The sequence below is a fragment of the Coptis chinensis genome, chromosome 5, assembly GCF_015680905.1.
Source record: "Coptis chinensis isolate HL-2020 chromosome 5, ASM1568090v1, whole genome shotgun sequence".
Taxonomy (NCBI): domain Eukaryota; kingdom Viridiplantae; phylum Streptophyta; class Magnoliopsida; order Ranunculales; family Ranunculaceae; genus Coptis; species Coptis chinensis.
This window is the reverse complement of record NC_141460.1, coordinates 90,084,904-90,111,637: the sequence shown is the minus strand read 5'-3', so window position 1 is coordinate 90,111,637 and position 26,734 is coordinate 90,084,904. Positions and strand designations below refer to the sequence as shown.

The 26,734-nt window shown below is 36.3% G+C and overlaps 1 protein-coding gene and 2 pseudogenes across 2 annotated transcripts; 1 reads left to right on the top strand and 2 right to left on the bottom strand.

Annotated features, from left to right (window-relative positions):
• Window positions 1–1,066: 1,066 nt before the first annotated feature.
• Window positions 1,067–7,297, bottom strand: LOC147499929 (histone acetyltransferase GCN5-like). The gene is given in 16 exon segments (XM_086561672.1): window positions 1,067–1,502; window positions 1,722–1,825; window positions 1,827–1,836; window positions 1,921–1,964; window positions 1,966–2,063; window positions 2,408–2,501; window positions 2,930–3,048; window positions 3,126–3,180; window positions 3,378–3,446; window positions 4,123–4,222; window positions 4,719–4,762; window positions 5,323–5,491; window positions 6,229–6,300; window positions 6,556–6,636; window positions 6,716–6,780; window positions 6,863–7,297. Coding segments are annotated over 15 exon segments (1,512 nt in total). The 3' UTR covers window positions 1,067–1,502; window positions 1,722–1,768.
• Window positions 7,298–7,574: 277 nt separating this feature from the next.
• On the top strand, window positions 7,575–11,843 carry LOC147499928 (pentatricopeptide repeat-containing protein At3g23020 pseudogene; annotated as a pseudogene). Its single transcript, XR_015196125.1, has 3 exons — window positions 7,575–10,202; window positions 10,590–10,672; window positions 11,426–11,843. The product of XR_015196125.1 is annotated as a pentatricopeptide repeat-containing protein At3g23020 pseudogene (transcript).
• On the bottom strand, window positions 11,701–23,376 carry LOC147499927 (CBL-interacting serine/threonine-protein kinase 4-like; annotated as a pseudogene).
• Between the last annotated feature and the right edge of the window lie 3,358 nt (window positions 23,377–26,734).

Here is a 26,734-nt window from a genome sequence, read left to right as displayed (position 1 = left end):
AAGATCTCTCTTGGAAGGAACATGTTGCTTGACATCCTTATCGTTTATCTTCTGCACAGACCTTCTAGCTTGGAAAGAAGAGAGAAAAGAAGCAAAAGACAGGAATATATAGCTTTTCAAAATATTGAGGCTTTGTTGAAACACAATCCTAACATAACTCGTTTATCTTCCAATTTGAGAGTTGAAATTAGTTTTCCAGTATGAAAAGGAAAGATACACGAGTATTAGGAAAGCAACTTCCAATTTGGACGTACGGGCAGTCGAAAACTTGAATTCTGCCGGTTGATAAATCTTCATGAAGAGATTCCTCAGCTTAAGATTTCAGGTGAAGATGCGCAGGTCAGAAGACTGAGAAAGTGAATGAGATTAAAGAGTACAGAAATTGAAAGGACGCAACAGTTGAAAAGTTAAAAGGTGATGAACTTGAAGTTAGAGTAAGAAGCGTATGGGCCAAATTTAGGAAACCAGTTGAACTTGCTTGTGAGCTTCTAGGATTTGTGGATAGGGAAAGTTGAGCTAGAAGCGGGAAGGCAGAAAGGCTCACGACTTGGCGATGAATATTTGGCCAAAAAACCAAAAAACAAGAACAAAGAATCGGAAACTCCATTCATCCTGGAAGAGGATGTCATCAAAATATGTGCTCAAATTTTCTAGCCATTACTCTCCGTGAGCAATGCTCAGTAAGATGAAAATTTTATAAGGAGACCAGTCAGGGAGATGAAAAATTGGTATACATGTATTAAGCTTTAATTTGTAACCATTTCTATCACTAAGCAACTCTCAGAAGAGTGGAGAGATGATGTCGCAAGGTATTGGATTGAATTGCTAGAATGTAAGCGGATGCGCCAAAAACTTTCAAAATCGAACTTTGGGGGTTTAAGGTTGTTTCATTCCAGATTCAAGCTTGATTAGGAGTTTCGAGAAGACTTTTGTGGTCTCTTTCCAGATGAGAATGAATGGTCTGCACAAAACAACAATGAGACCCTGCCTAACGTCCAAAAAGCAAGGAAAACAGAGAAAAGTAATGAGGTCAAAAAGGTGATTGCACTGTGTTAGCACTCAGCAATGATCCATAAATAGGGTCTGTTATATACTCAGTTCTCCGAATAACTTACATTCTAGCAGATGCACAACACTCGCAAAATACCAGCTTGGAAAAATCGTATACACGTTGTTTAAATACAATGCTCAATATGCATGACTCCTTATTCCGTGTCTGAGCATAAAGAATACAACACTAATTTCTCATGGAGTGAATCTCGTTGCCAATCCAGTCACTATTGACCAAACATGTACATTGCTCAGAGGTAAGGAACGAAGACGACATACTTGCAGTAAGATATCCATACGTGTAAATGGGTTCCTGTTCAATTCTTGTTCAGTTCTTGACCACTGATGGACCATGCACATCTTAAACTCTTGTAGCACTTGATTTAATATGTGCTCCACTGCTTGTTGACTTCAGGGAATCTAAGGAAAAAAAAAAAACAATGATATACCCTCTGCAAAGTTGCAAAGAGAGCAGAATTCATCTTTAGACATAGTCGATACATCAAAACCATGAATTTTACAGGTGAAAGTGTCTTTCAAGAAATAATCAATACCATCATTCCTTGATTACCAAATCAAAATGTGTATGTGTAATCCTACAGGCATCAACCGCATGTAGTTTATTATGAGTTTCAGAAGAAGCACTAGATATAAGGCCAAAGTATTATTACCATATCCCTTCTGACAAAGAAGTATGAATTGACTTCTGTGTAATCCATTACTGCTGGACTTTGCTACAAGCTTGAATACCTGATTGAACTTTGAGCGAGAAGAAGTTTTTCCAGTCTATGCATCAAAACAATGCGATTTAGGCAGGAACGAGACCAATAAAATGAAATAATATATAAAGAAATTGAGTAAAGAGCTCACCTGGTTGCACATTTGTAATAGATAGTATCAGGGGAGTTATAAGTCGCGAGCATTGGCAAACATCCTCTTTATATCTGCCACAAACATCTCAAATGTGACATAGTATTGCTCTGACTCTAGCCTCTTCGACATTGTCCTCAAATCTGCATTGTAGAGGAGATGAACTGAAACATAAATACAATTGTATAGAAATGGAGGGGAAAAAATCACTCAAACAGCGGAACAAAGAAAAACCGTCTTTTTTGCTTCTGTGTGTTATAGATACATTGACAATATTTCCTAATTTCCTATCCTTCACCTAGGGAAACTTTTTTCAAGTGAAATTGTTGAAAAAGAGTATGCTCATTCAGTGTCTCTTAATATTTTACAAGTATGACATAAGCAGCCTAAAGAAAATAGGTCACATGATACATGCACATGATAAAATCAGTTATTTATGACAGAAATATGAGAAACAAAATGCATTCATCTAGTACATATGTCTTACCCATTGGATTTTTTATTATGTCATAGTAATCAGGCACGTCACGTGCATCAACTGGTTCCTTAAAGGGCCAAGCATCAGGATGGTCATGCATCATCTGTTCACAGGCACATGAAGGCTATTTAGTTGATAAAAACTAACCTACTCTACATATATATATGAATGTTCTAATTACACAATTTTCACTCTATTTCTTTATTTTGGAGACTTAAACAGATAGTCGTCGTGAACTTCAAACACATGAGCACCAACAATCATCAGTTTCTCAAGTAATCTAGACAAAATAGTAAAAAATTGCATTTGCATTATTTCAATTAGTTTGTGTTCACGAAAGAAAACCAGTGAGGTGATCATGCTTGATGGAAACAGGCATTATGATCATAACAATGTGCTGACACCTCAAAACATAAACTATAACATGTACCAGTTGGACAATATTCCATAAAAGAGAGCAAAACAATACAAAACAAAACAAAGAAGAAAAAATAAATAAACATAAGCTGAGAAAATTGAGAAGAAACCTGCCTTCAAAAGTGCGCGCATGAAGTTATTCAATGATTGTCGATAGGTGGCACTATCCACAGAAGCATTTACTGTTCGGAAACGTGAATGGCCCCACTGGTCAGCAGTATACCCAGCCTCTCCTGTTGATATAAATTATTACTTTGTTCTGTTAAACACTATATGCATGTAAGAGAAAGATAGAGATTGATCTACTTACTTAAACCAGGAATATCCTCTACTTTGACGAGCTTTTTAGGGATACCAGCTTCTTTCTGCCAAAAAAGATAAGGAAAGAAAGGTTTCAAATACTATATATACGACAACAAAATGTCAATAAAGTCATGGCTTTTGGATGTGGCTTTAAAACTGAAAGACAATAAAATCAACTGGCACGAAATTAACGACTATTTAAAAAAAAAATCATATAATAGGGCTCAAGGTACAGCTTCGTAAAATGGTCATACCCTACCTTTTGAAAATCAATTCCTGGATAAACAATGTGACAGTTTGAGAGTTCTCTTATCTTCTCATCAATTGCCTACAATTACCAAGAAATGAAACACCTGGAATGAATTAGCATGAATCGTAGATAACAATCAAAATTTGAAGATATGAATCTATTCATATATGATAAATGTGTTCAACATAAACTGATGTCCCAATCCCAAGCTCAAACTCAACCAACATGACCAGGGAGCAATACAAACGTCCTGTTAACTCCTCCTACATCCAAGCTCAATGCACACCTAAATTCTAGAATCAGTGCTAAATTTTTCAAGTTTCAAACTTGCACAGACAAATGGACTTCACAGATCTGCTTATTCAACTGTTTGTTGAATTCTTAAGTTTTCCACTACATATGATATAGGTTTTACAAGCTGAACAGTTCCTCACTTCCTCTTACTTTTTATTTTTATATTTACTTTTCTGAAATGAGCGTCAGAGATTCTTTGGGAAACATAACCATATTGTTTTTGCCCTGGGGTTAGATTTTTACAAATTGCCAATACAAGTTATGCCAATTTATTTAACTTTAACACTAACTCAGAATACTAACTATGTTTTTGAATAGATATGAAGAGGGTAATGCAGAGGAGAGTATCCGCTTAGCTACATTTAAGTCTATGAGCTCTACCTTTGGTAAGAGAGACCACATCCGACTTATGTTAATGTGACTTTCCTATTTTACTGAATATAGCAGAGACTAGGTTTACCAGCCGCTGTCTGCGAATCATTGTCCATAAATCAGTATACGGAAGTTTTGGATCTATTTTGCACTCCATAAGTATTCCTCCATCATAGTCTTTAATGTACCTAAAAAAAATACCTGCAACTTGTCAATCAAATGTTGATGAACCAGATGAAAAACTCGGAATTACATCGTATACAGCATAAACAAGTCAAACCAAGAAATTGACAAAACAAGGATGAAAGCAATAACTTTTGGAGTCTTTGTTTTATAATAGCTGCTCATTCTATTATAGGAAGGTACTTCGAATGAATTATCACATCACTTATCTAAATTAACGAATTTCCAGAAAGGTTTTACAACTAGTTTTCTTTTTTATTCTTTTTTCATTTCTTTTTTTTCTTTTTTTCGATTGATTAAATAGCAAATAAAACCAAGTCAATAAACAATACAGAGGAAACTTTGAATTTCAGGACCTTGCTCATAAAGTCTGAAAAGAATTTCCTCTATATTGTAACTATTATGCCAACATGCTTAAGTATCAAGCCAGACATTCTACCGAGAGAAAACAGACTATTATTATAATACTAAATCTCTGTCAATCTGATACATAAATCATACCCTTGCCATATATCTTTGTCCAAATTAATCTCTTTCGTGAAACCCTGCAAATGATAAAACATTGTTATTTCATGATACCCATCAACCAATCAAACTTTCAAATTTAACAATGGAAGAAAAAAAAAAAAAAACATTAAGCAAAGCACTGACGCCCAAAAGCTACAAGAACCAAGAACTTCAATACAGAAAGATGAAGTAAATGCTAAAAAAAAAAAGGCTAAAAATGCTAAGCAATCAAATTGGTTTTTAGGGATTAAAGGAAAATCGTAAATCATGAACTAGCAAATAAGAGATCTAATTATAAACACTTGTCTACTCAAATGCCAAGAAGGCAAGAAGATCCACCCATTCCAAGCAGGTTGGCTTAAGACAGATCTTTCTGTGGCTACAGCTGGATTCATTTTCCAGTTGACAATTCATATGTCCTAAATGGGTTCTCTCAACATGTTCGCCTTATAACACATTCTTATAAGCATACCTTCCATTTTTACATCTAGATGGATCCAGAAACAGTTTAGCAGACATTCCATGTTACAACAAATTGAACAAATTATAAAGTACAAGCATGTAAAAACAAGGAGAAAGCACTTATAGCAACCCAGACCTGCTTATTAAAATATCCAACTGCATTATTGTCTGCATAAGTTAGAAAATGAGTGAGTCCATCAACATCACGAGCATGCTGTTTCAGGTGATTCATCAGTCTTGTGCCGTAACCCTTTACTTGTTCATCAGATGTGATTGCACAAAAAGCTATCTCCCCAAACTTTTGACTACGCAAATTGAACGACAAAGAGTCAGGGACAAGTATGCAAGCAAGTAAACAAAAATCATTAAGATATAAAACTAAGGTGATATATAAGGGGATGTACTTTAGGTCCTCCAACACATTCGACCAAACAAAAAAGGAGAAGTTTAATTGACATGATCACGTCCTCAAAGACATAGCTGTATTCTAAACTGTCCATTGTTAAGCTCGAGCCAAACAACCACATGATGGAGAGAGGAATGGCGCTCTACAGTCAACTTTCAACCAGTGAATGAATTCTCAGGAACCGATATGTTGAACCTTAATTAGTGAGGGCCTATCCTGTTACTGAGAAAATTCAGCGTCTTACAGACCTCTTGAACTTCCTAGTGCTGTAATATATTGGTCGAGGACCAATTGAGATCTCGACAGGAAGGTGAAAGTTGTCCCGAAAGTCCAAAGAATGTTGAGACATTTTTGCTTCAAGATATTTATAACTTTATTACGCATACATATGATACAGAAAAATTTGACATATGGGAATGCTAGCTTATATCAGACATTATAGAGGATGAATATAACCGATGAGCCCAATAGACGTGTACAGATACAGCATCCATATAAAAGTCGGTGGAACGGATTATAAACAGAACTGAAACTAGACGTCCATCCTCCACAGATTTAAGAGAAACAACCCTTCCCAGCAAACAAGAGTAGAAGAAATAAATTCAATGGATAATCAATTTTGATGACTTACTTTACCTGATATATGGACGATATGTTATGCCACCAACAACACGATTATGTCTTATGACCATTACGGACTTGTGGCTTCTGCAACATATTATAAAAGCACACATAAATTTACAAAGGGAACTATATGAATAGAATTCATTATAAATAGATCACACTATATAGTATACGTGTGAGTTAACACAGAAATATAGCACATACCCGAGTTGGTAAAGTATCAAATTTCAAAGAAATAAATAGTGTCATGTATCCGGTATGTATACTAGAAACAAGACAATCATCAGCAGTTCACATTCTATGACGTTTGAACAAGGTATAACGATACACAGAGCGCACCTGTCCATAACAAGACGAACAATGTATTCCTTGGGCATGTTAGGTAGTTGTCTAGCAAATATATTCTTCAATCCTATTAACCTGAGGGGAATTAAAGAGGACAAAGAGTTAAAAGAAAAGTCTTAACTATATAAATTATGTACAAGAGAAAACGAATTACCATATCATATGCTCATCAACTCCATCATTCGCAAAACACACAAACTTGAGCCTCCCTGCTTCTTCCTGTAACAAACATTTTCCCCTAGGCATACTTGGTAATAATTACAGAAAGAAAAAGCTTAAATATTAATTACTAAACAGTTACCTCTCTTTTCAAGCTTTCTTCTCTAGCACTATAAGCACCACTAGTCTGTAAATTCTCAGTAAAAATGCCCTTGACATTATCTTCTTTCACAACAATACCCGATATCGAACCATTACTCTCTTTCACCTTCTCTTCCTTCACTTTCTCAGTCTTCATCTTTATGTTCCTCTTCACATTATTCTCCAACCTAGCACTGGTAAAAACTCTCATCGACTCATTGTTATTATCTTCTTCTTCCTCCTCTTCCTCTTCTTCTTCCTCTTCCTCTTCCTCCTCCTCCTCCTCTTCATCTGACTCATCATCTGATTCCGAAATGCCACGTGGACTAACATCATCTTTCGTTGGGAAATTATTATTTGTTGAGGGTGTTGATGGTAATTTACGTTTGTGTACTGCCGAACTTATTGATTGTGAAGATGGGGATGCTGATTCCATTTTTCTTTGGGTTTAGGGTTTTTAAGCTCGTCTCACTTTACTTACCCATGTTTATGGACAATATTTACAGGGAGGAAGTGGGTTGACTGTTTTGTCCTTCGATTGTTATTAAATGCGAGGGTGGTTTTGTAAATTTATGAGTTTTGGGATAAGGGGTGTTTTAGGTAGTTTTTTATATTGGGTATTTGTAGTTTTGACTTGGTGATGATGATGATGATGATAATGGAGGGAGACTCAAAAGTTATAACCAGGTACTGAATTTTGTGAAATTGGATAAATGGATGTTAGTTGTCTCCATGTTGTAGTTTCCACTAAAACTCCTCCTCTGCTTTTGGGTGGAGTTAGAGAACAGAATTTTGTTGAAATTCCAAATGGTGCAAACAAGAGAATTAGTAAAGTGTATAGGAAAATACAGACTAGGAGAAGTGACGATGTTGTTAGACCTGGTTTCAATGGTTCGACTTCAATTCAAGACCAGGATAAGAAAGTTGGTAGGAGCTGTGGGGCATTTGATTCTTCGGAGAGAAAGAAAGAAACTAAACCGTTATTGAAATGGGGATCTTATGGGGGATGCCTTCCGGTAATCTTGCGAGCACTCGACACAATTAAAGATTTAGATGAGGCTTTGAAGCCATGGGAGAAGACGCTGAATAACAAGGAGAGGAGCATAATACTCAAGGAACAAGTCATTTGGGAAAGGGCCCTTGAGATTTTTAATTGGTTCAAGAGAAAGGGTTGTTATGAGCTGAATGTGATTCACTACAATATCATCATCAGGATTCTTGGTAAAGCACGGAAGTGGGATCACGTGGAGAATCTGTGGAATGAAATGCAAGCTAATGGGACAGCCCCGACAAACTCAACATATGGTACGTTGATTGATGTTTATAGTAAAGGTGGACTTAGAGAAGAAGCTCTTCTCTGGCTTGAAAGGATGAACAAGCAGGGAATGGAACCTGATGAGGTAACAATGGGTATCGTTGTTCAAACATACAAGAAGTCGGGGGAGTTTGAAAAGGCTGAAAACTTCTTCAAGAAGTGGTCTTCAGGTAAACCTATTAACGGTAGAGGCAAAATTGCTGATATTAATAATACCAGGTCTGAACCTTTGGTAACTTTCAGCTCTTACACTTATAATACCTTAATGGATATGTACGGGAAGGCTGGCCAACTCCAAGATGCATCTGATACATTTTCACGGATGCTGAGAGAAGGAATTGTCCCCACCATCGTAACTTTCAATACAATGATTCACATATGTGGGAACAATGGGAAGTTCAAGAGGTTGATTCATTGATAAAGAAGATGGAAGAACTTCAATGTCTTCCTGACACAAGAACGTACAACATTCTAATTTCTCTACATGCAAAGCATCACAATATAACTGCAGCTGGGAGCTACTTTTCAAAGATGAAAGAAAATGGCCTCAAACCAGACTATGTGAGTTACCGCACTTTTATATGCTTTTCTATCAGGCATATGGTTGGTGAAGCTGAAGACCTTATCTTGGAGATGGATGAATTAGATTTCGAGATTGACGAGTACACGCAGTCTGCTTTAACTAGAATGTACATTGAAGCTGGGATGCTCCAGAAGTCGCGGGTCTTGGTTTGAAAGATATCATCGTAAGGGAAAGATGAGTTCAGAGTGCTATTCTGCCAGCATTGATGCATTTGGGGAACATGGCCACATTCTGGAAGCTGAGAAAGCTTTTATCTGTTGCCAGGAAAGGAAAAACTTGACTGTCGTGAATTCAATGTTATGATCAAGGCTTATGGAATAGGGAGAGAATACAATAAAGCGTGTGAAACGTTTGATTGTATGGAAAAACTTGGTCTATTACCTGATAAATGCAGCTATAGTTCTCTCATACAGATTCTATCTGGTGCTGATCTACCACATGTTGCTGCACCGTATGTCAGAAAGATGCAGGAAAGGGGATTGGTATTTGATTGCATACCATATTGTGCAGTGATCTCAAGTTTTGTCAAGCTAGGTCAATTAGACATGGCAGAGGAACTATTCACAGAGATGATTGGTTTTGCCGTGCAACCTGATAAATTTGTTTTTGGGATCCTCATAAATGCATTTGCTGATGTTGGAAGTGTCGAAAAAGCTGCGAATTATGTCAACAAGATGGGAAATTCAGGTTTATGTGGTAATCCTGTAATCTACAATTCCTTGATCAAACTCTACACAAAGGTTGGTTTCTTGCAAGAAGCGGAAGAAACTTACAAATTGCTAAGATCATCTGAGGGTCCTGACGTTTTACTCCTCAAACTGTATGATTGATCTCTACAGTGAGCGGGTATGGTCCCCAAAAGCGGAAGAAATTTTTGGGGACTTGAAGCAAAAAGGAGGTGCAAATGAGTTCTCCTATGCAATGATGCTATGCATGTACAGAAGAGTTGGAAGAATTGAAAAGGCAATTGCAATCCTTGAATAGTATCGTGAATTAGGACTATTGACTGGTAATTTGAGTTATAATAGCATTATTGGTCTATAATGATCAGATGGGAGATTGAATGAAGCAGTGGAAACGTTCTGGGAGATGATAAAATCAAGCATCCAACCTGATGATTCTACATTCAGGTCTCTCGGGGTCGTTCTAGTGAGGTTTGGAGCATCAAAGGACGCTGTCAGTAAGCTGGAAGTGACAAGGAGGAACAACGCTGAAGCTGGGTTACAAGCATGGATGAAGACTCTTTGGTCTATGATATGCATAGATGATGATGCTTGGAAATTGTCTTGTCCCTATGACTTGCACTCTTTCATCAGAAATGAAGCAAGATATGAAGTTGGGTGAAGGAATACAATGGTGGCTCTATACTACGAGCCTTAGGCATGGACGAAAGTTTCTCAGATAAAGATTGAGAGATCTTAGACAGAGTTCTTCGAAAAAGAGGTTCGTAATATGGGCTAAAATTGATCTAAGTCTACACAACTCATTGTTGTACTCTGTAATTCAGTTTTCTAAAGTGTATACTGCGAAATTAGTAAAGCATGTTCTGAGTTATGTTATAGTACTTTGTGACTCGTGAAGAAAGAAAATGATCAGTTTCTTCACTGTATAATGCTTTCTCTTTCATCATTTAGAACTGATTTTGCTTGACTATCAGAGAACAGAAATAATGGAGGGCTTATAACGCGTAGGAAAGTTGTCCTTGGTTGAATTTTCGGTTATTGTTAAAATCAATTAAGAAACAGTATTGAGGAGCATTTTCTTTTCTATCTTGTAACTAAACGGCAATTGCCAATAGATTTTCACTAAACAAAATATTTCATGAACCAGGTATCCTACTGGTAGTAATTGCTGGTCTTTTGCTGTGGACTAATTGGATGGTAAAGGGAAGCTGAGTTCAGTGGTACAAAGAGGTCAGATCTTAGAATTTCAAAATGGATGTACAATTTCTCTAGACCATAAAGATGGTTAAGCTTGGTATGGTACCCCTTACCTTTGTCAACAAGTGAACTTATGCATTACCATAAACAACTGATGCTCTATGGACTGTCCTTTGGGAGTCTGATATCCATTTGCTACACATGATAGTTGTCAATTTTTTTAGTAGATGTCCATCTTTAGACACCAAGTAAACGCGGTTGGTCTAGAACTCTATGAATGCACTGGTTTCTTGTGCCTACAATGTTGTACATCATTCTCTGTTTTGGCACTCAAATGATTATACATTTTCGATTTTAGCATTTGCAGAATATCATTGTACAGGCATTCTCTTTTTCCACAATTTGCACTTGTGTATTTTTGAAGTATCTTCAGTATTCTGCCTCAGTAAGTTATAGAATGACTCAAACATATAGCTAATACAGATGATCTTTAACCAGAAAGAAGTCTGTTTCTGTTTAATATGCACTTCATACGTGCAGAAATGTGGAAAACATTTAAGAATCATACGCTTTATACTAGTTAATTTGGTTTGCATGCGTACTGGAACTTTGGAAACTACACTTAAGAGTTTCTGCTGTTAGTGTTCAACTTCTTTTAGAACTAATTTCACAAGTAGCTTCTTGAACCTTGTCTTTGTTGTTTGATATTAACTGGTGGAATCTAGTTTGAAGTAGAAGATTTTTTTCTCCCTCCTATTTTAATAGTTTTTTTTTTTTTTAGGATAGATTTGAGGTTATGGCTACCTGCATTAATATCTCAAGTAAACAGTTTCATTTTTGTCCTCCTCAACAATGGTCAATAGACATAAGCACTCAGCTCAGAGGAAGTCTTTTGTATTGTTATTCTCTGTTTCTTCATCAGCATCTAACAGCAGGTTGGCTTAGTACATGCTCTACCAGTTTTAAAAAAAGATAGACTGTTCCAGTTGAGTGAGATAGTACCATGGCATTGCCTATAATCTAGTATTGGTTATAACAAGCAAAGTCATCAAGATCATCAAGAAACAAAAGAAAAACTTTATTAAGAAACGCTAGAAGTATATTACAGCATTATGACAAGGGATTATCTCCCCTTCCCCTTCCTCCCCTGAGTTGCCTTGCAGTAAAACCATTTCCACAAAACAATCATTCTCACCAATGTACAACTTTCTCTGAGATCAAGGTTATCATTAGGTTCCCTCAATGTGCCAAGAGACTATGTCACCAAACCCGTCTTTCAGGTCTCCCCAGTAAAGTTCCTCTGCTTCTACATCTTCTCTGTCTCCTGTTTTCAAGTCCACTAGAAAGAGTGATTCAGCTACTTCTGTCACATGAACCAAGATTGTTAACCTTCCCTTTATCAACCCTATGGCCGCTCCTTTCCTTTTCTGAACATTGTATCCTAACTTCCCACCAGCTTCCTCCACCCTTTCGAGAATCCTCTCATAGGACGAGGTTGATGTGAATCTCTTTTCTTTCTTCTCCCCTCTTTCAAAAAGTGCTGACAAATCCAATCCCAAAGACATTGAAATTATATCAAAAGCATTCATCGACTGAGACTTAGAAATTTTATCAACTTTCTCATCTTTGGATGGAGGTTGTGTCCAAATCACAAAGATTAGTTTCAGATAAAGACTTCTTCAACCAAACACTTTCCATGAGTTCTTCAATACACATCCTTGGCGCCAGGGATTTGGATCAAGGAGCCTTGAGATTATCCTCCTTACGGTCTACTAAACCATGGAGGGAACTCAAACTCCTGGCGATGAATTTTGTGGGACATAACTACAAGGTTGGAATCATCAAAAGGTATAAACCCAGCAAGAAATGCAAAAGGATGATTCCACATGGCCAGGCAGCAGCCTTTGCTCTAGCATATCCTTTCCTGCCAACCAACTTCAGGAGCTGTATACGCCCGGGGTACCACAGGCGCCTCTGAAGGAGACCATTAATCATGGGGCTCCTGTAACGCCAAGAAGACCAAAATCTGAGACCTTGAGATTCCCCTCATGGTCTAGGAGCAGGTTTTGTGGCTTAATGTCCACGGGTGTACAACACCATTTACATGACAATAGTGTAGAGTGTTCCTAACAGTTTTCTCTTACTTTTCTCTGTTCTGTCCGATTCTGTATTATAACTTCATTCGTCCAACTTTTGTCTCAGGCCTAGTAGTTCCAGATGTTCCTCTAGAGGAGACTGAAACCTTGAGAAAGGGAAGCTGCTAAGAACAACATTTTGCGAGATAGTATGTTCTCCATCTTGTACCTCAATTTCTCCCTCTTTGTTTGGATTCCAGTTCTTGTTTCAAAAAAAATATGATCCCTTTATCACATCTATACCTATATATGTTACTTGACATTTGTATTCTTAGGAGTACAATGTAGGAAGTTTTGGAGTTTGAACCTATTATGTCATGCATTGTGTATTGCATAGAGGTAAAGACTGTAGCATTTACTACTCAATAAGGTGATTTAGTATCTTTGTTCAGCACAATCTTTTCAATTCTTTTTCTCAAACCTGTTTTGATAAATTACATATACAGTTATCTGTTACATTGACTTTTGCACAATGTTTCTCCAACAAATAATTTTGTTGCACCAGGTACTGCTGACAACACCCACTACCAACAGAGCAGATGAAACCTATTGTTGGAAGCTTGTGAAGGATTTGTGTACTGTAGTTCTTATTGAATATTGTTTAGCCTTGCCATTTTTTATTTCCAGTGTGGATTTATACTTCTGTTTAGATTTCCATCCAATTTGTTGGTCTTCAGGTCTTGATCTTCGCATTACACTTTGAGTTGGTAGACAAAGCACTTCATGTCTATCTCCTTTTGTCAAATTCTATTGACTAGTTATAGCAACATTAGCTTGGTATGGGATTAAAAGTACATGCTTAATGGCTTAATAAGGATGTGTTTAGGTGTATCTGAGGGAGAAGTTGTCCCCCGTTTGCCTAAGTTGATGGCTTCAGTCGTTGTCTAAAGGAGAACTAGTTTGAAAGTATATAGAGCTGACTGGTTCACTACTGAGATAGTGGCTTGCTAATATGCTGTGCTTAAGTTTGGAGCGGTTTCATGCTAACTTGTGGCCATTCAAATCGCACTTCTCAGAATGGGGAATGGCCTCATAATGATTACTGCACCCTTGAGATTTCTAGCTTAAAAGCGCTGCATATAATGTGTTAAATGCGCTGATTCATCTATAACCATCGATTGTCTCAATAGTGAAAAGAAGAAGAAAAAAATTTAACCAGTGTTTTTCTCATTGCATGGACTTTTTCTGACCAATTTCATCCTTCTTCAGCACCATACTGGTTCTCTTCTCAGCATTCTTCTAATTTATTTATTTGATAATATTTTTCCCTGGTACATCATCTCAAGCTAATTTATTTTTAAAATTTAACAATATCAAGTTTATAACCATAAGATTGTATTTATCGCGTTTGCTGTTGTTTAGGTCAGAGAATTACTTTCGAATATATGGTTCTAATCACGGTTTATCTTGAACAGGTGAGCTGGGTTGTGTTACTGGTGCAAACTTTTCAGCATCGTAAGCTCAAAGGTCCAATCACTTCTTCGAAATTAAGGAGGTTTGTCTTAAACTTTACCCTTCCTTTTCAAAAATCAGACGAGTTGTATGACTTGTATTTAATCTTGTTTTAGTGTACCCAAGATGCCAAGACTTGCTACTTAGAAATTTCTATGACTTGTTTTATGTTATAGATAATGCCTGGCACCAACAACCTTAATACTTTAGTTAACCTAGCTATTAAGGAGAGGATAGTTTATGTTTCCTATCTATCCCTTTGGGGTAGGTCATTGACTGAATTTTCCAGACTAGTGTTATGTGTACCTATAGCTAAGTGCTAATACCAGATAAAGTGGAGGTCATTATTCTTCCTTAATGTGTATTACTCAATCGTTTATCAGGTGACAACTAAACCAGTAGCTGTTGGCTTCGCATATCGGCAGGCGATAGTACAATAGGTAAATTAGTATGTGGTAGCATTGATGCCTTTTTATGGGCAATCACTAATTGATTAATCAGGTATTCACCATTTCAATTGTAAACTTGTGTGTTACAGATAGCGGGATGGGGAGCAGACGGTGTAGATTGTTGGTAGTGGCATGGCAAAGCTACTAGAGAAGCAAAATCTCCGGAAGAGGGCTTTCCTTGATAGGAACTAAGTCCCAAAATATGCGCCCGATATATCTCATTTTTGTTCATCCCGAGGATGGAAATATTCGATATATCTTAACCGGAATATCAATCCCAATTTTTCCTAATATATTTTCGCGATTTCCAATATAACATTATATATCAACCGATATATACGACATATTCGATATAAATTGTTGATTTCCGACCTATATTGACCATTTTGACCGAATATTATTGACTTTGACTGATATATTGATGATATTTTTAATATAGTCGACATATTTTTGATATATTCAAATTTTGATAACATCTTCAAATGTATTGATCTTTTCTAAGAATAATCTATATTGTGGGAGAACATCTCCACCAAATATCAGCTTCTAATTCATTTTTTTTCATAGTGGAGTTCTTTTTAGAATTCGTATAAGTAGAGTTCGGCAGTATTAAAACAATTATGAACATAAAACTAGTCAATTGGTAATCTTATCATGTACACCCAGTCCATAATGAATCTGCAGTCCGCTCTATCGACTAGTCTTATGTGGATTTAGAAATACGCAGGTTTCCAGTTTTCCTCTCATTTTGTGACAATCATAGTGAATGCATGCACCTAGTCTATGGTCAGAATATTGCAGCACTCTTAACCATTGTAATGAGTACAACCTTGTAACTTGTTAAAACCTTGACTGTAACCCCTCAAAATGGTGACCTGCTAATTTCCTGTACACACTAGTTATTAAATTTACAGAAACATGGAGCATTACCTATAAGCCATCGTCGTTCATTTAAGATTAAATTTACAGAAACATAGAGCATTACCTATAAGCCATCGTCGTTCATTTAAGACTTGCAAGAATCCAAGTTTTGTGATCATCCTCTAGTATTGGACAGTGTTTCTCAAAGATCTGGTGGGGATTCCTAGTTTGATAGGTGATTGGGTTACATCTTTCAGTTAAAAGAGAGCGTCACACATACACAAGTATGGATGTGACCAAACTAGTACTACTAGGCATTCCGCACGCAGCTGTTAATACATGATAGCACAGAAACATGTCAGTTGTGAACAACGTCAGGCCTTTTGGTACACTACGGAATGGATACTGAATTAACCGCTCAAACTGACACGTTACAGCTACAGAAACAAGTAATCTGAATGCCGTCATGAACCAAGCTTTAAAACTACAATTATAAGTCATGGAAGGATCAAGTTCCTTATTAAGGTTTTACAACACTGATTTGAAATGGAAGAAGGGACTACTCTCTTGTTGTAGTTGGTACAACATTTAGGGTCTGAGTATGTGTAAAGTTGACAACAATCAAACTTTTGATGGTCTCATTACATAGCATCCACAGTGCTTGAGACCTAGGCATCCTGTTGCTCTTCACTTACAACCACCTCTGTGAGCGATTTCCGTTGCAGATTGGGATTCTCGTTTCAGTTCGACTCAAATTCTTTGGCTGCCTGCACGTGCGTGTCAATAAACAGTTCTACTATTAAGCAGTTTCTTAGCTTGTAGCCTGGAAGGGAGCTACTACAATCTTTAAAATTCATATATTAGTTATAACAGGATAAGATACTTAGATTTATACTAGAAGGTACCTAAATTGCCATTGATATTACATCACCGATCACAAAATGTGGGGTTAGCAAGAGAGGGAAAAGAATCAATGTAAAGCTAGAAGAACAAAAGCAGAACTAAAGAGCAATTGAACCAAGATTTTTAAGACCAATAACGTCATGTGCATTACACACACATAACACGTAATATTAACTTCCAAAAAGAAACTAAAACAAACACATCATGATGTAATTAGTCTGATCCAGTGTAAATCCAATAAGCTTTAAGATTGTAGGAATACGCTTAATAATGATGTTAATCTACAAATCACATTACTCCTACTTGAGTACTTTACTGTTAGGAAACCCTTTATGTTTATACAGGCTATACTGAGAAGCAAATACCACACATTTGATTTTTTTAACAATTTACTGTGCCACAATAACCTAGCCCCCAAACTGCTCACTAAAGAGAACCAGTATTTAAATTACAGTAGTATAACACACCAATGACTACTTAGTCCATAGAAATGTCATCTGGAGTCTTCAGCTTATTGCATTGGAAAAGGCTCAAAGTGCAAACTACATAGGCTCTGCAAAATCAGGGTAGATTAACTTGTCCAAGCTATTTCTTAGTCAGTGTACATGATTTAGATGTCAAAAAGTAATGGCAAAACAACTAGTTTTTATTTTTTATTTTATTTTATTTTTATTGGTAAGCTTGTTTTAAATGTGATCAGTAACTCTTTGATACTGGCGGGTCCGAGCCCTGGACCTTTGGTATCATCACCAAAAGGTTTTACCGACTTTACAATACATGAACCAAAAACAAATTGGCTTGGTTTATGCTAAATGTTCAGCAAATCGGTTCATCTGATAGTCAGAACTTGGATCAATCATACATTCATACAAATAAACTAGTGTCAAGTATTCCTATAGTCTTAGCACATTTATCTCGCTCAATCAATATCTTATATATAAAGCCGATACTGGATTTTTCAATTAGTTCCTCGTATTCGGTTTTAAACCAAAGTTTTTAATCCAAACGGTACTGGAAAGTTGGATAGCCACTTTTTTTTCTTTCGTTGAAAGGGTTTGAAGGGTAAATCGGTAATTTAAAGTATTACCAGGACTATTAAATTCAATGTCTTTAGGCGAACAGAGACACCGTCTTAACAGAGACACCGTTTCGGAGTTTCCAATTGAAAAAAAAAAATGTCCGTCTTCTCCATTCATGAGATTAATTGTCTACTTTTAGATTTAAAAAAAAAATAATCTTTTAAAACAAACAAACCGTTTGGCCGATATTCCCCAATTAAGTTCCTTGTTACCCGAAAGTTCTTGTCTACAAAACTCCCGGATTTAACATAAATCAAACACTGTTTTCCATATTCAGAATCAAAGGTAGGACTTTCTTCTTCTTTTTTTTCTAATAATCTTTTTCATTTGATCATCTTTTTGTAAATTTAAGTCTGCAATTTTCCTACAATTAGAACAATTGCTTCGGGGATTGTTTCAGTTCTTTTCGTTTAAAATTTTAAGGTACGTTCTTCTATCCCCTTTTGATATTTTTGGGATCTCAATTCGTTGATTTTGAGAAGATGTTTGATGGGGAGATACTTAGTAGAATCGGTCAATTAAATTCTTGGACCCAAATTTCGCGAAACCGACACACCGTTTGGCCAATATTCCCAATTAAAACCCGTTAAGTTCCTTTTCTTCTCCCAAAAAAAAAAACAAAGAAGAAAAAAATACAACAACACTATGTACTTTCGCCATGAATCTTTTTTTGAGTTTTACGGTATCCATCATTGGACGCAACTATTCTCCTAGAGCGCGCGAAGCAAACTTGGTGAAGAACAACAGAGTATAGTTTAGATAGTGAAGCGTATCATTTTCTCATCTCTATTTTCTGTTTTTCCATTTCGTTTTGGTTCATGGAAATTTCATTGTTTGATAAATTACCTCTTATATAAGATATGCCTTATCTTTATTTAATTTTTCGGTACGAGTTGAAGTGTGAAGAGGAACAAAATAGTTGTCTTCTTTTCTTACAAATTTTTTGAACAAGGTATGTTTCTGAACATTTAAGTATTTTTATCTAGAAACCCTCACTACCATATGGTGAGTTTTGGTGATTTTTTTAGATATACCAAACGGGGAGACATTATACCATTTTACATGTTGTATAGTTTCGACACCAATCTGTTTTTTTTGTTGACTAAACCAGGCTTATTATATGATTTGTTGTGTTTGTGCATCTTCTTAGAAGAACTCATTTTGGGAGAGTTTCCTAGAAACAAGGTTAATAGTAGACAGTCATGGTTAGCTTTTTGTCCACCCTTTTTATGTTTAGTTACAATTGAGTTTTGAGGCTTCACAAAACAAGATTGTTTAGTATCAATCAGTTTATGCTTCACAAAATCGGTTTGAGGCTTTTCGTATTTTTGCTTCGCTTTTTTTTGGGGTGTAATGGCTTTGTCAAACACAGGTGGCTGTTAGGACTGTTTAATTACAATAGTGTCATTCAAAATGGGATTCTGGACAGTCGATCATAAATTTGCAAGTAATGATGTGATCCTCTTACTCTTTGCTTCTGCCTCACCTTCGTCTTTGCTATGTCCTGGTAAGTACTACTATATCTCTGTCTTCTTTTTCTTCTCTTAGTTGTTATTTATACTGACAAATGTCATAAGTTTTCTGTTACATAGAATGTCTTATAAGATAAAGAAATAAAAACTGGTAGAAGGCACGTTTAATTACAATGGTGTTCAAAATTTGCAAACGCTCATCTCCGAAATCCATTTCACAGAGTTTGTAGTTTAATAAAAGTCCACATAGCATTTTCCTTTCACATTTCCCTTTCAAAATTTTATGTAGTATCAAGGCAGCTCATGTGCATTAGTTTGATGGTATTAGTCATTGTACTAGAGTGATAGCAGTCATTGTAAAGTTGCACAGCTTGCCTTTCTATTCAGTATGTAGGCGAGGCTAGCCAATGGCTTTACCTTTTAATAATGAGCCTATTTAACTTTTTCTTCCTTTATGGCCCTTCACTTTTAAGTTTATATATTGTCCACACTAAATTGTTCTCTAATTTACTGTATATAGTATACCGTGGGTGTTTGGTTTCCCTACACAAGGTTGTGATTTATTTGTTTTTTCGAAAAATGGCAGCCAATGGAAATCACGGTTTTTGGTTCATCTTCTTAAATAGAACTGAAAATATATAGAAGTTCTCATTATATAGGCACATTATAGGTTCAAATTGTTTAGTGGCAATAATTGTTTTGTTGACTGAACCCGGCTTATTATATGATTTTCTCAACACTGAAATTTGTTGTGTTTGTGCACTCTCTTACAATAACTCATTATATACCACTAGCGCACATTCATTTTGTTTACACTTAATTTTAGGATACTTAGTCATTAGGATTTGTTTGCAACATATGAATTGAGTGTTTCCTAGAAACAGGGTTAATAGTATACATTCATGCTTAACTTTTTGTCCGTCTTTTTCTTTTTTAGTGATTTTCCACACAAGATTTGTCTGTATTTCTGTGCAGGGGCCAAGATTTATGTCATGTGGAAAAACAGGGCCTTGGTGTCGTGTGTCATTTACTGTTTGCATTATCATCATCCTTGAATAAATTATCCCGTGCTCACAGATTAAACGCATATGCACTTTACCAAATTTCAACATTAGGCTATAAACACAAGTTTATCGAAGTTTTAGATGTGCCTGGCAATCACATAAATTTAGGTTACAAGTTCTCACAAGCATTTAGGCTTGGTTTTAATGCATTGTTACATTAATTGATTGATTGTGCTATTTACAGATAATCACAATCTCAACATGCATGCAAGAAAACCACTTTGATGCACAAAGGGCAGCAAGGAAAAGCACTGGGTTTCATAGATGTGCTAGGTGTTCTGTTACATGCAGTTTATGGTGGGAACGATTACTTTAGGATTGTTTTCGTTCCCAATTTTCCTTTTCAGATCAGAAGGTAACGGTCTTCTATGCCCTTATAAAAAAATCGGACATATAGTATTTGTTTTGGTTCCCAACTTTCTAATCGTCACATCCCTGGATGTATTGCTAAAATTTGAAAACCTTTACTTGATTATATGACACACTTTTATTTATTTTTACTATTATTATCAGCTGTGGATATTCTAATCCAATGCATTTTTATTGATCCACATAAATGACATGTTATGAAGAAATTATTGCTCCAATGACAATGGTACTTTTATAAGTCAACGCCAATTGAACATTGATAACATTTCCTAATCAGAATATGGAGATTAGTAATTTTGCTTCTTAAGGGTTTTTTTTCCTTTTCATTATTTATCATGCACTGATTTATGAAATGATTATGTGATGTTTATGTTATTTGCTATGCATTCGATGATGAGGGTTTACAATGATTGCATAACATCTCCGATATTTATGATTTTGTTTCCATTTGCTTCCTAACAAATGAATAGGGCTATTCGATATATTTTTCTCACAATGAGTTATGTATAGTGAATATAAGCCAAGTATTAACGTGTGATGATACGGATCGGAACAAAAGTATCTCAGTAGAATCAAGGCTTGAAAGGATTCTAAATTGTGTTTACCATGGATTGTGTTATGTAAAGTTTAATCCCTAATATTTTGGCCTTCGTAGAATGTGTTAATTGATTGTCAACTTTTTCATATGCATTTAGCTATCGCGATAATGTTGGTTTAATATACTGTAACTTTAATTTGGTGTAACCTACAGTTTCATAAAGTAAAATCTGTTTGTTTATAATGTGCCGATATTATCTTTTCAGTTTAGAATATCAGTGGTTTTGTTACTGATTATATTTTTCAGGCCTAGACAATGTTGCTTAATTCCGTTCCGTCAAGGTCAGATGATGCTCAGTAGGAGAGGCAAGCAGTTCTGTTTCCATTCATCATGGGATATCTGGCCCCAGGAGGCGGAGTTAGAAGAGGGAGGAGAGAGCTCTCTTCGCTCGCGAACTTGAGGAAAGGTTTTCTCATTAGCTGGACCGAAGAGCATGGAAGAGCTAAAGCGCTGTTACAGTCTCTGGTGCCCGGGGTGAGGCAACTCATCCTTGGCTATCGATTATCCCGGATTAGAAGTAAGCCATTGAAGAAGGCACGTTAACTACATGGTTCTGGTGTCTTCTTCCTTTCTTTTATATGGCCATTCTTTGTAGATGGAATCCTTAGTTTAAGCCTTTCCGTTCTAATCTACGCTGCAGATGTTCAGGTAACATAAGCGCCTTTACTTTCACTCAATAAAGTCTATTTATTCATTTGATTCTTGTTCTGTGTGAAATCAGAGGTGTGAAATGCGGAAGTTGGGATGCTTCTAATTCTGATGAAGCAGGGGACACGGATAGGACTCGCCGGGTAAGTTTCAAGATCCTAGGATTAGAAATCAACAAAGGTGCATAGTATAGATCTCCTAGCAATTCTCAGAATTCAAATTTTGGCTATATGGAAGAAAAGACCTAGAGCCAGAGAAACCGACGTTTCACACTCCTCATTGGTAGGGCGCCCTCCCCGCCGGTTGGGGTGGACCTCTGAAAAGTGGAAGCCTCCCCTGCTGTCCCTCCCCCCGTCCAAAGCTTGTGATAGTTTGAGTCTTCCTTTCACGAAATCTTATCAGTTCTTTCACTGTAGGTGTAGGAAGAAAGCTGAAGAAGGAAAGACATCAATCAATCATAGTGGGAAGCCGCCTCTTTCAGACCCTCACTATTACGAGACCAGACCTTACCTACGCTGTTGTTGGTGTAGTGAGACATCAGTTCCTCATGAGACATCAATCAATCATAGTATAGTATTGGGAAGAAGCCAAGTGTTACAACCAAGAGCATCAAGGTCAATATTGAATACCTTCAATTGATCTCATTGTTGTACTTCTTTGGAGCTTCCATTTGTTATTGCTTAATTAGTTGTTTACTGCCACTTTACTTATGTACTAGCAATCCTCCATTAAATGGAAACAGGATGTGGAGTACTTTTTTTCAAATGTATTTAATGTTAGCGTGAAAAATCTAAAATTATGTTGGCCAGGGGATAAAACTCACATTGCCATGTAGTACTTTTTGAATAATTTTGTCTGTACTTATATTTTGTCCCTCATAACATCAGTTGCTTTGTCTACATTTTCTATTACAGCATTCATATTTATTGGCAAAACAAAAATAATACTTACAACTCAAAAATGTATTGGACTACAAAGTAATTTTCTTTTAACAGAGATCATTCTTCCCAGAGAGAATAAACAGTTAACCATCTTCACAAGGCGCAACGACGCGCCCATTTACTAGTTAAACTAAATAGTAAAACTAAATTTCATGCCCATATTGTTTGCAAACTGGCCTTACTCTATTCCACACCAAAATCGCACCCTCCATCAATGATTTATCATTGTCTTTCAGTATTTGAATCAATTAAATGTTTCAAGTTTGAATCTTCAATCATCATCACCACTCACATTCCATTTCTAATACTCCCCAGTCCCCACTCACTCCAATTCAATCAAATTTTGATACTTCCATTCATTTCAAACTAAAATCTTATTGGCCAAAGATCTAAACACTAGAAACTAAAAAAATAAAATAATAAAATAAATGAATATAAGAAACTTATTTTAACAAACCTGTTGAAAGCTTTTAACAGTTTGACCAATACTTTTCCCAAGCTCAGGTACCATCTTTGGACCAAACAGTAAAGTAGTAACTCCAGCTATCACAGCAATCTCCGGAACACCAAGACCAAACATGGATCTACAGTTAAATCCATTTCTTTCAGCTCTAGCTCTTTTTAAACTCAAGCAATTCTTCTTGCTTTTCTTCAACAGATCATTTGACACATTGTTAAAGTAAAGAGAGTTGGCTGAAGCTAAAGATGTTGGTAATGATGTTTTTGAGATTAAATGGAGAGATCTAGTTGTCGCAGAAATCTCCATGTTTGGTTTTCTGGTGTTCCAAGTCTTTCAAGCTCCCAACTAGTTTTCGTTTTTAGTGGCTGTCTGGTTGACTTTATATTCAAAGTTTAAAACACGTGTGTTTTGTCACTTGAGTTGTCAAGTGTGTGATTCACGTGTGATATATATAGCAGAATGGAAAACCCTTTTTTTATATACCCATAAGGCCATAACCCTAGAAAAGAAGACTCCATCTTACAAGTTGCGTACCACGTTACTCCTCTTTTTACTTTTTTTTTTTTTTTTTTGCATTGCCATTACCAGTTGACTATAAGACCAAGTGGAAGAGGATGTCTAACTTTTTTCCACCAGAGATCGTTGAAATCATACTGTTATCGCTACCAGTGCCGTCTCTTGCAAGATTCAGGCTTGTGTCGAAATCATGGTATGCTTTAATTTCAGGTCCTACTTTTATCAGCAAGCATAAAAATTATAGACTCCTGAATTTATCCACGAGGACGTATACAATGAATAAGGATTTAGTGATTCATCCACCGTTTAAGGTAAACGTAGAACAAAATCGTATTGATATTCTGGGTTGTTGTAACGGTCTGCTTTGCATATCCATCAATTATAACTATAAGTTTTGGAGTAGTGTATGCATATGGAATGCAAGGAGACTTTAAGAATACTTGATGATTCGAGTATTAAAGGGTCTGGCTTCGGTTATAATGCAACTCTTCATGATTATGAAATTATACTTTTTGCATCTGAGAAATTCAAAACATACTCACTGAGCAAGAAATCATGGAGAGTCAAAACAATAAATGAGGACTATTACGATGATTTTAGAATAGGTGGAACTGGTATATCTGCATTGGCTGAGACTTTACTATAGTACAGATGTCGTAGCTTACGATATGGCGGGTGAAAACATTCGAAAGGTACCAACGCCTGACTATGCTGGTGGCTATGACTGTACAATACTTTCAGCATTGGACGGATTTCTTTGCGTGTTTTGCAGATATCCCTGTGGCATTGTGGCATGGGTGATGAAAGATTATGGTTTGAATGTGTCCTGGGCCAAGTCGTTCTGCATCATACCCCCACTAATAACCAAGACACTATCACCTCCGCCTGGGATAAATGGCACATGTATAGTATACGAACCACAGAATGAACTGCTGATTTTGTACGACGTAAATTGCCAAACTATACAGACTCTCCCCACAAAAGATATGCCAAAATGCTTGTTTGTTTAAAGAAACAAACAGACCACAACCTTCAATGGAGACCGCTTTCTCTGATGCTAAGGTATATATCTGAAATCGAACAACTGATCGATACATGGTAGAAATAGACGAAAAGAGACAGGTACTAGAGCAAGAAGAGGATTGTGTTAATAGGAAGCTGGTATTGAAGATAGTTATTCAAACAGAGGATTCTTTCTGTTAGAGTGAGACCATGCGTTGGCAATATTTTGGTAATTATTTTTTCACATGTTGAGGTTTTAGCTAGACAGCTAGTAAAATTTGCAATAGTTGGGGATTTACATATTGCATTCAAAAGAGATTTCTTATTTCTCTCGATGTTTCACATTTTAATTAAATTTTACTAATCCTTGTCTTCCTAATTAGTTAATATAGTATATTAGCGTTGAGTGATCATTCACGACTCTCTTTTGGTTTGTGTTATCTTCAGATAATTATGACATTGGAAAATATCGAATTGAATTCAGGCTATGTTTTCTAGCTATAGGGCATATAGGCCATAACAGATAGATTTTAGAGTTTTAGGCAGAGGACAAACATTTTTTAGATACCTGACAGCACTCTCTCCTTCATCTACAATACAATTCTAAAGATTACTTCTTATCAGGTAGCTTCGAATTTTTACCAATTCAAGTCTTCTTTCAAATTCTTCAATTCCTTATCATAATCAATTTTTTTGGTATTCGTTACTACCGGACCCCATATTGTGATTATTACAAATATGTCATTAGCCCTAAAAATTGTTTTGTGTTGGGCACCTCCCAAACCAATGTGAATTTAACTTGTTGTAATATTTTCAGCCCTTCTCTTCTATTCTCTTCTCTTCCACTATAAAAAACTTTAAACCCTTAAACCCTAAAGAAGAATATATATAACACTAACACTAAACACTAATAAACACCCTATTGGAGAACATGAAACCCCATTTTAGAACATGAAGATGAAGAAGAAAATGTAGAACAAGTTCCAAATGACCCCATTCAAGAAGAAAATGTAGAACAAGTTATAAGTGATCCCATTCAAGAAGAAAATGTAGAACAAGTTCCAAGTGACCCCATTCAAGAAGAAAATGTAGAACAAGTTAAAGTGAAGAAAATAGAGGAATGGATGATGATGCATTTAATAAGAATAAGGTAAATCTAAATTAAACATAATTATGCATGTAGTAATTATACATGTAGTAATTATGCATGTATACAGTGATATATAGGACTAAAAGAGAAAATTCGAACACCCGAGGCTTAAACGACTCGGCTAGGTCATTCGTATTGCACACCAAACGGTCTGGTCACACTGTCTGGACTGAGCCCAAAACGATGTGGCCATGTCATTTGGGATTTGGACTTAGAAGAAAAAAAAAACTTACCGGTGTGGCCAAGTCGTTTGGGATTTGAACTTTGAAAAAATATGAAGTTCTGTTTTTTGGCCTCTTGACCGGTGTGGCAAAGTCGTTTGGGATTTGAACTTGGAAAAACATAGAGTTCTGTTTTTTGGCCTCTTTACCGGTGTGTCCACACCATTTGGGACTTATTCCAAACAGTGTGGCCATGTCGTTTTAGGCTTTAAACATAGAAAAACACAAACAGTGGTAAACGGTGTGTTTGTGGCATTTGGTACTTAAGCCAAATAGTGTGGCTATGTCTTTACGGGGTCCATAATACATCAATTAACAACTGTTCTTCATTTAGGATCCTTCGGTGTGTTTCGAGAACTCTAGAAACTTGAATGAGGTGGATGATGTTCAACCGCTTTCAATGGATACAATAGAAATATTTACTACGGAAGAGGTACATAGTAGGCATTGTTTTCACTTCTTTTTATTTTCTAAATGAAATTATATTAGTTTATTGATTGTTGTTTTCTTTCATATCTTTAGGTATTTCATACACGTAATGACGAATTGGTTCAACTAAACTGGGAAAAACAATGTAATATAGTTGTGGTAATTGGGAAGTCGCAGAATGCTAACGGAACCGAAAGTACCAAAAGGCCGGATTTAGCTTTGCGAGAGTTCAGGCGTATATCGTTCACACAAAAAGGTAGAGAAGGCTAATAAGAGAAATACAGGAACCAAGAAACGTGGATGCCCATTTAAGTTAAGATGTATTTTTCAACGCGGCACTGTCGAT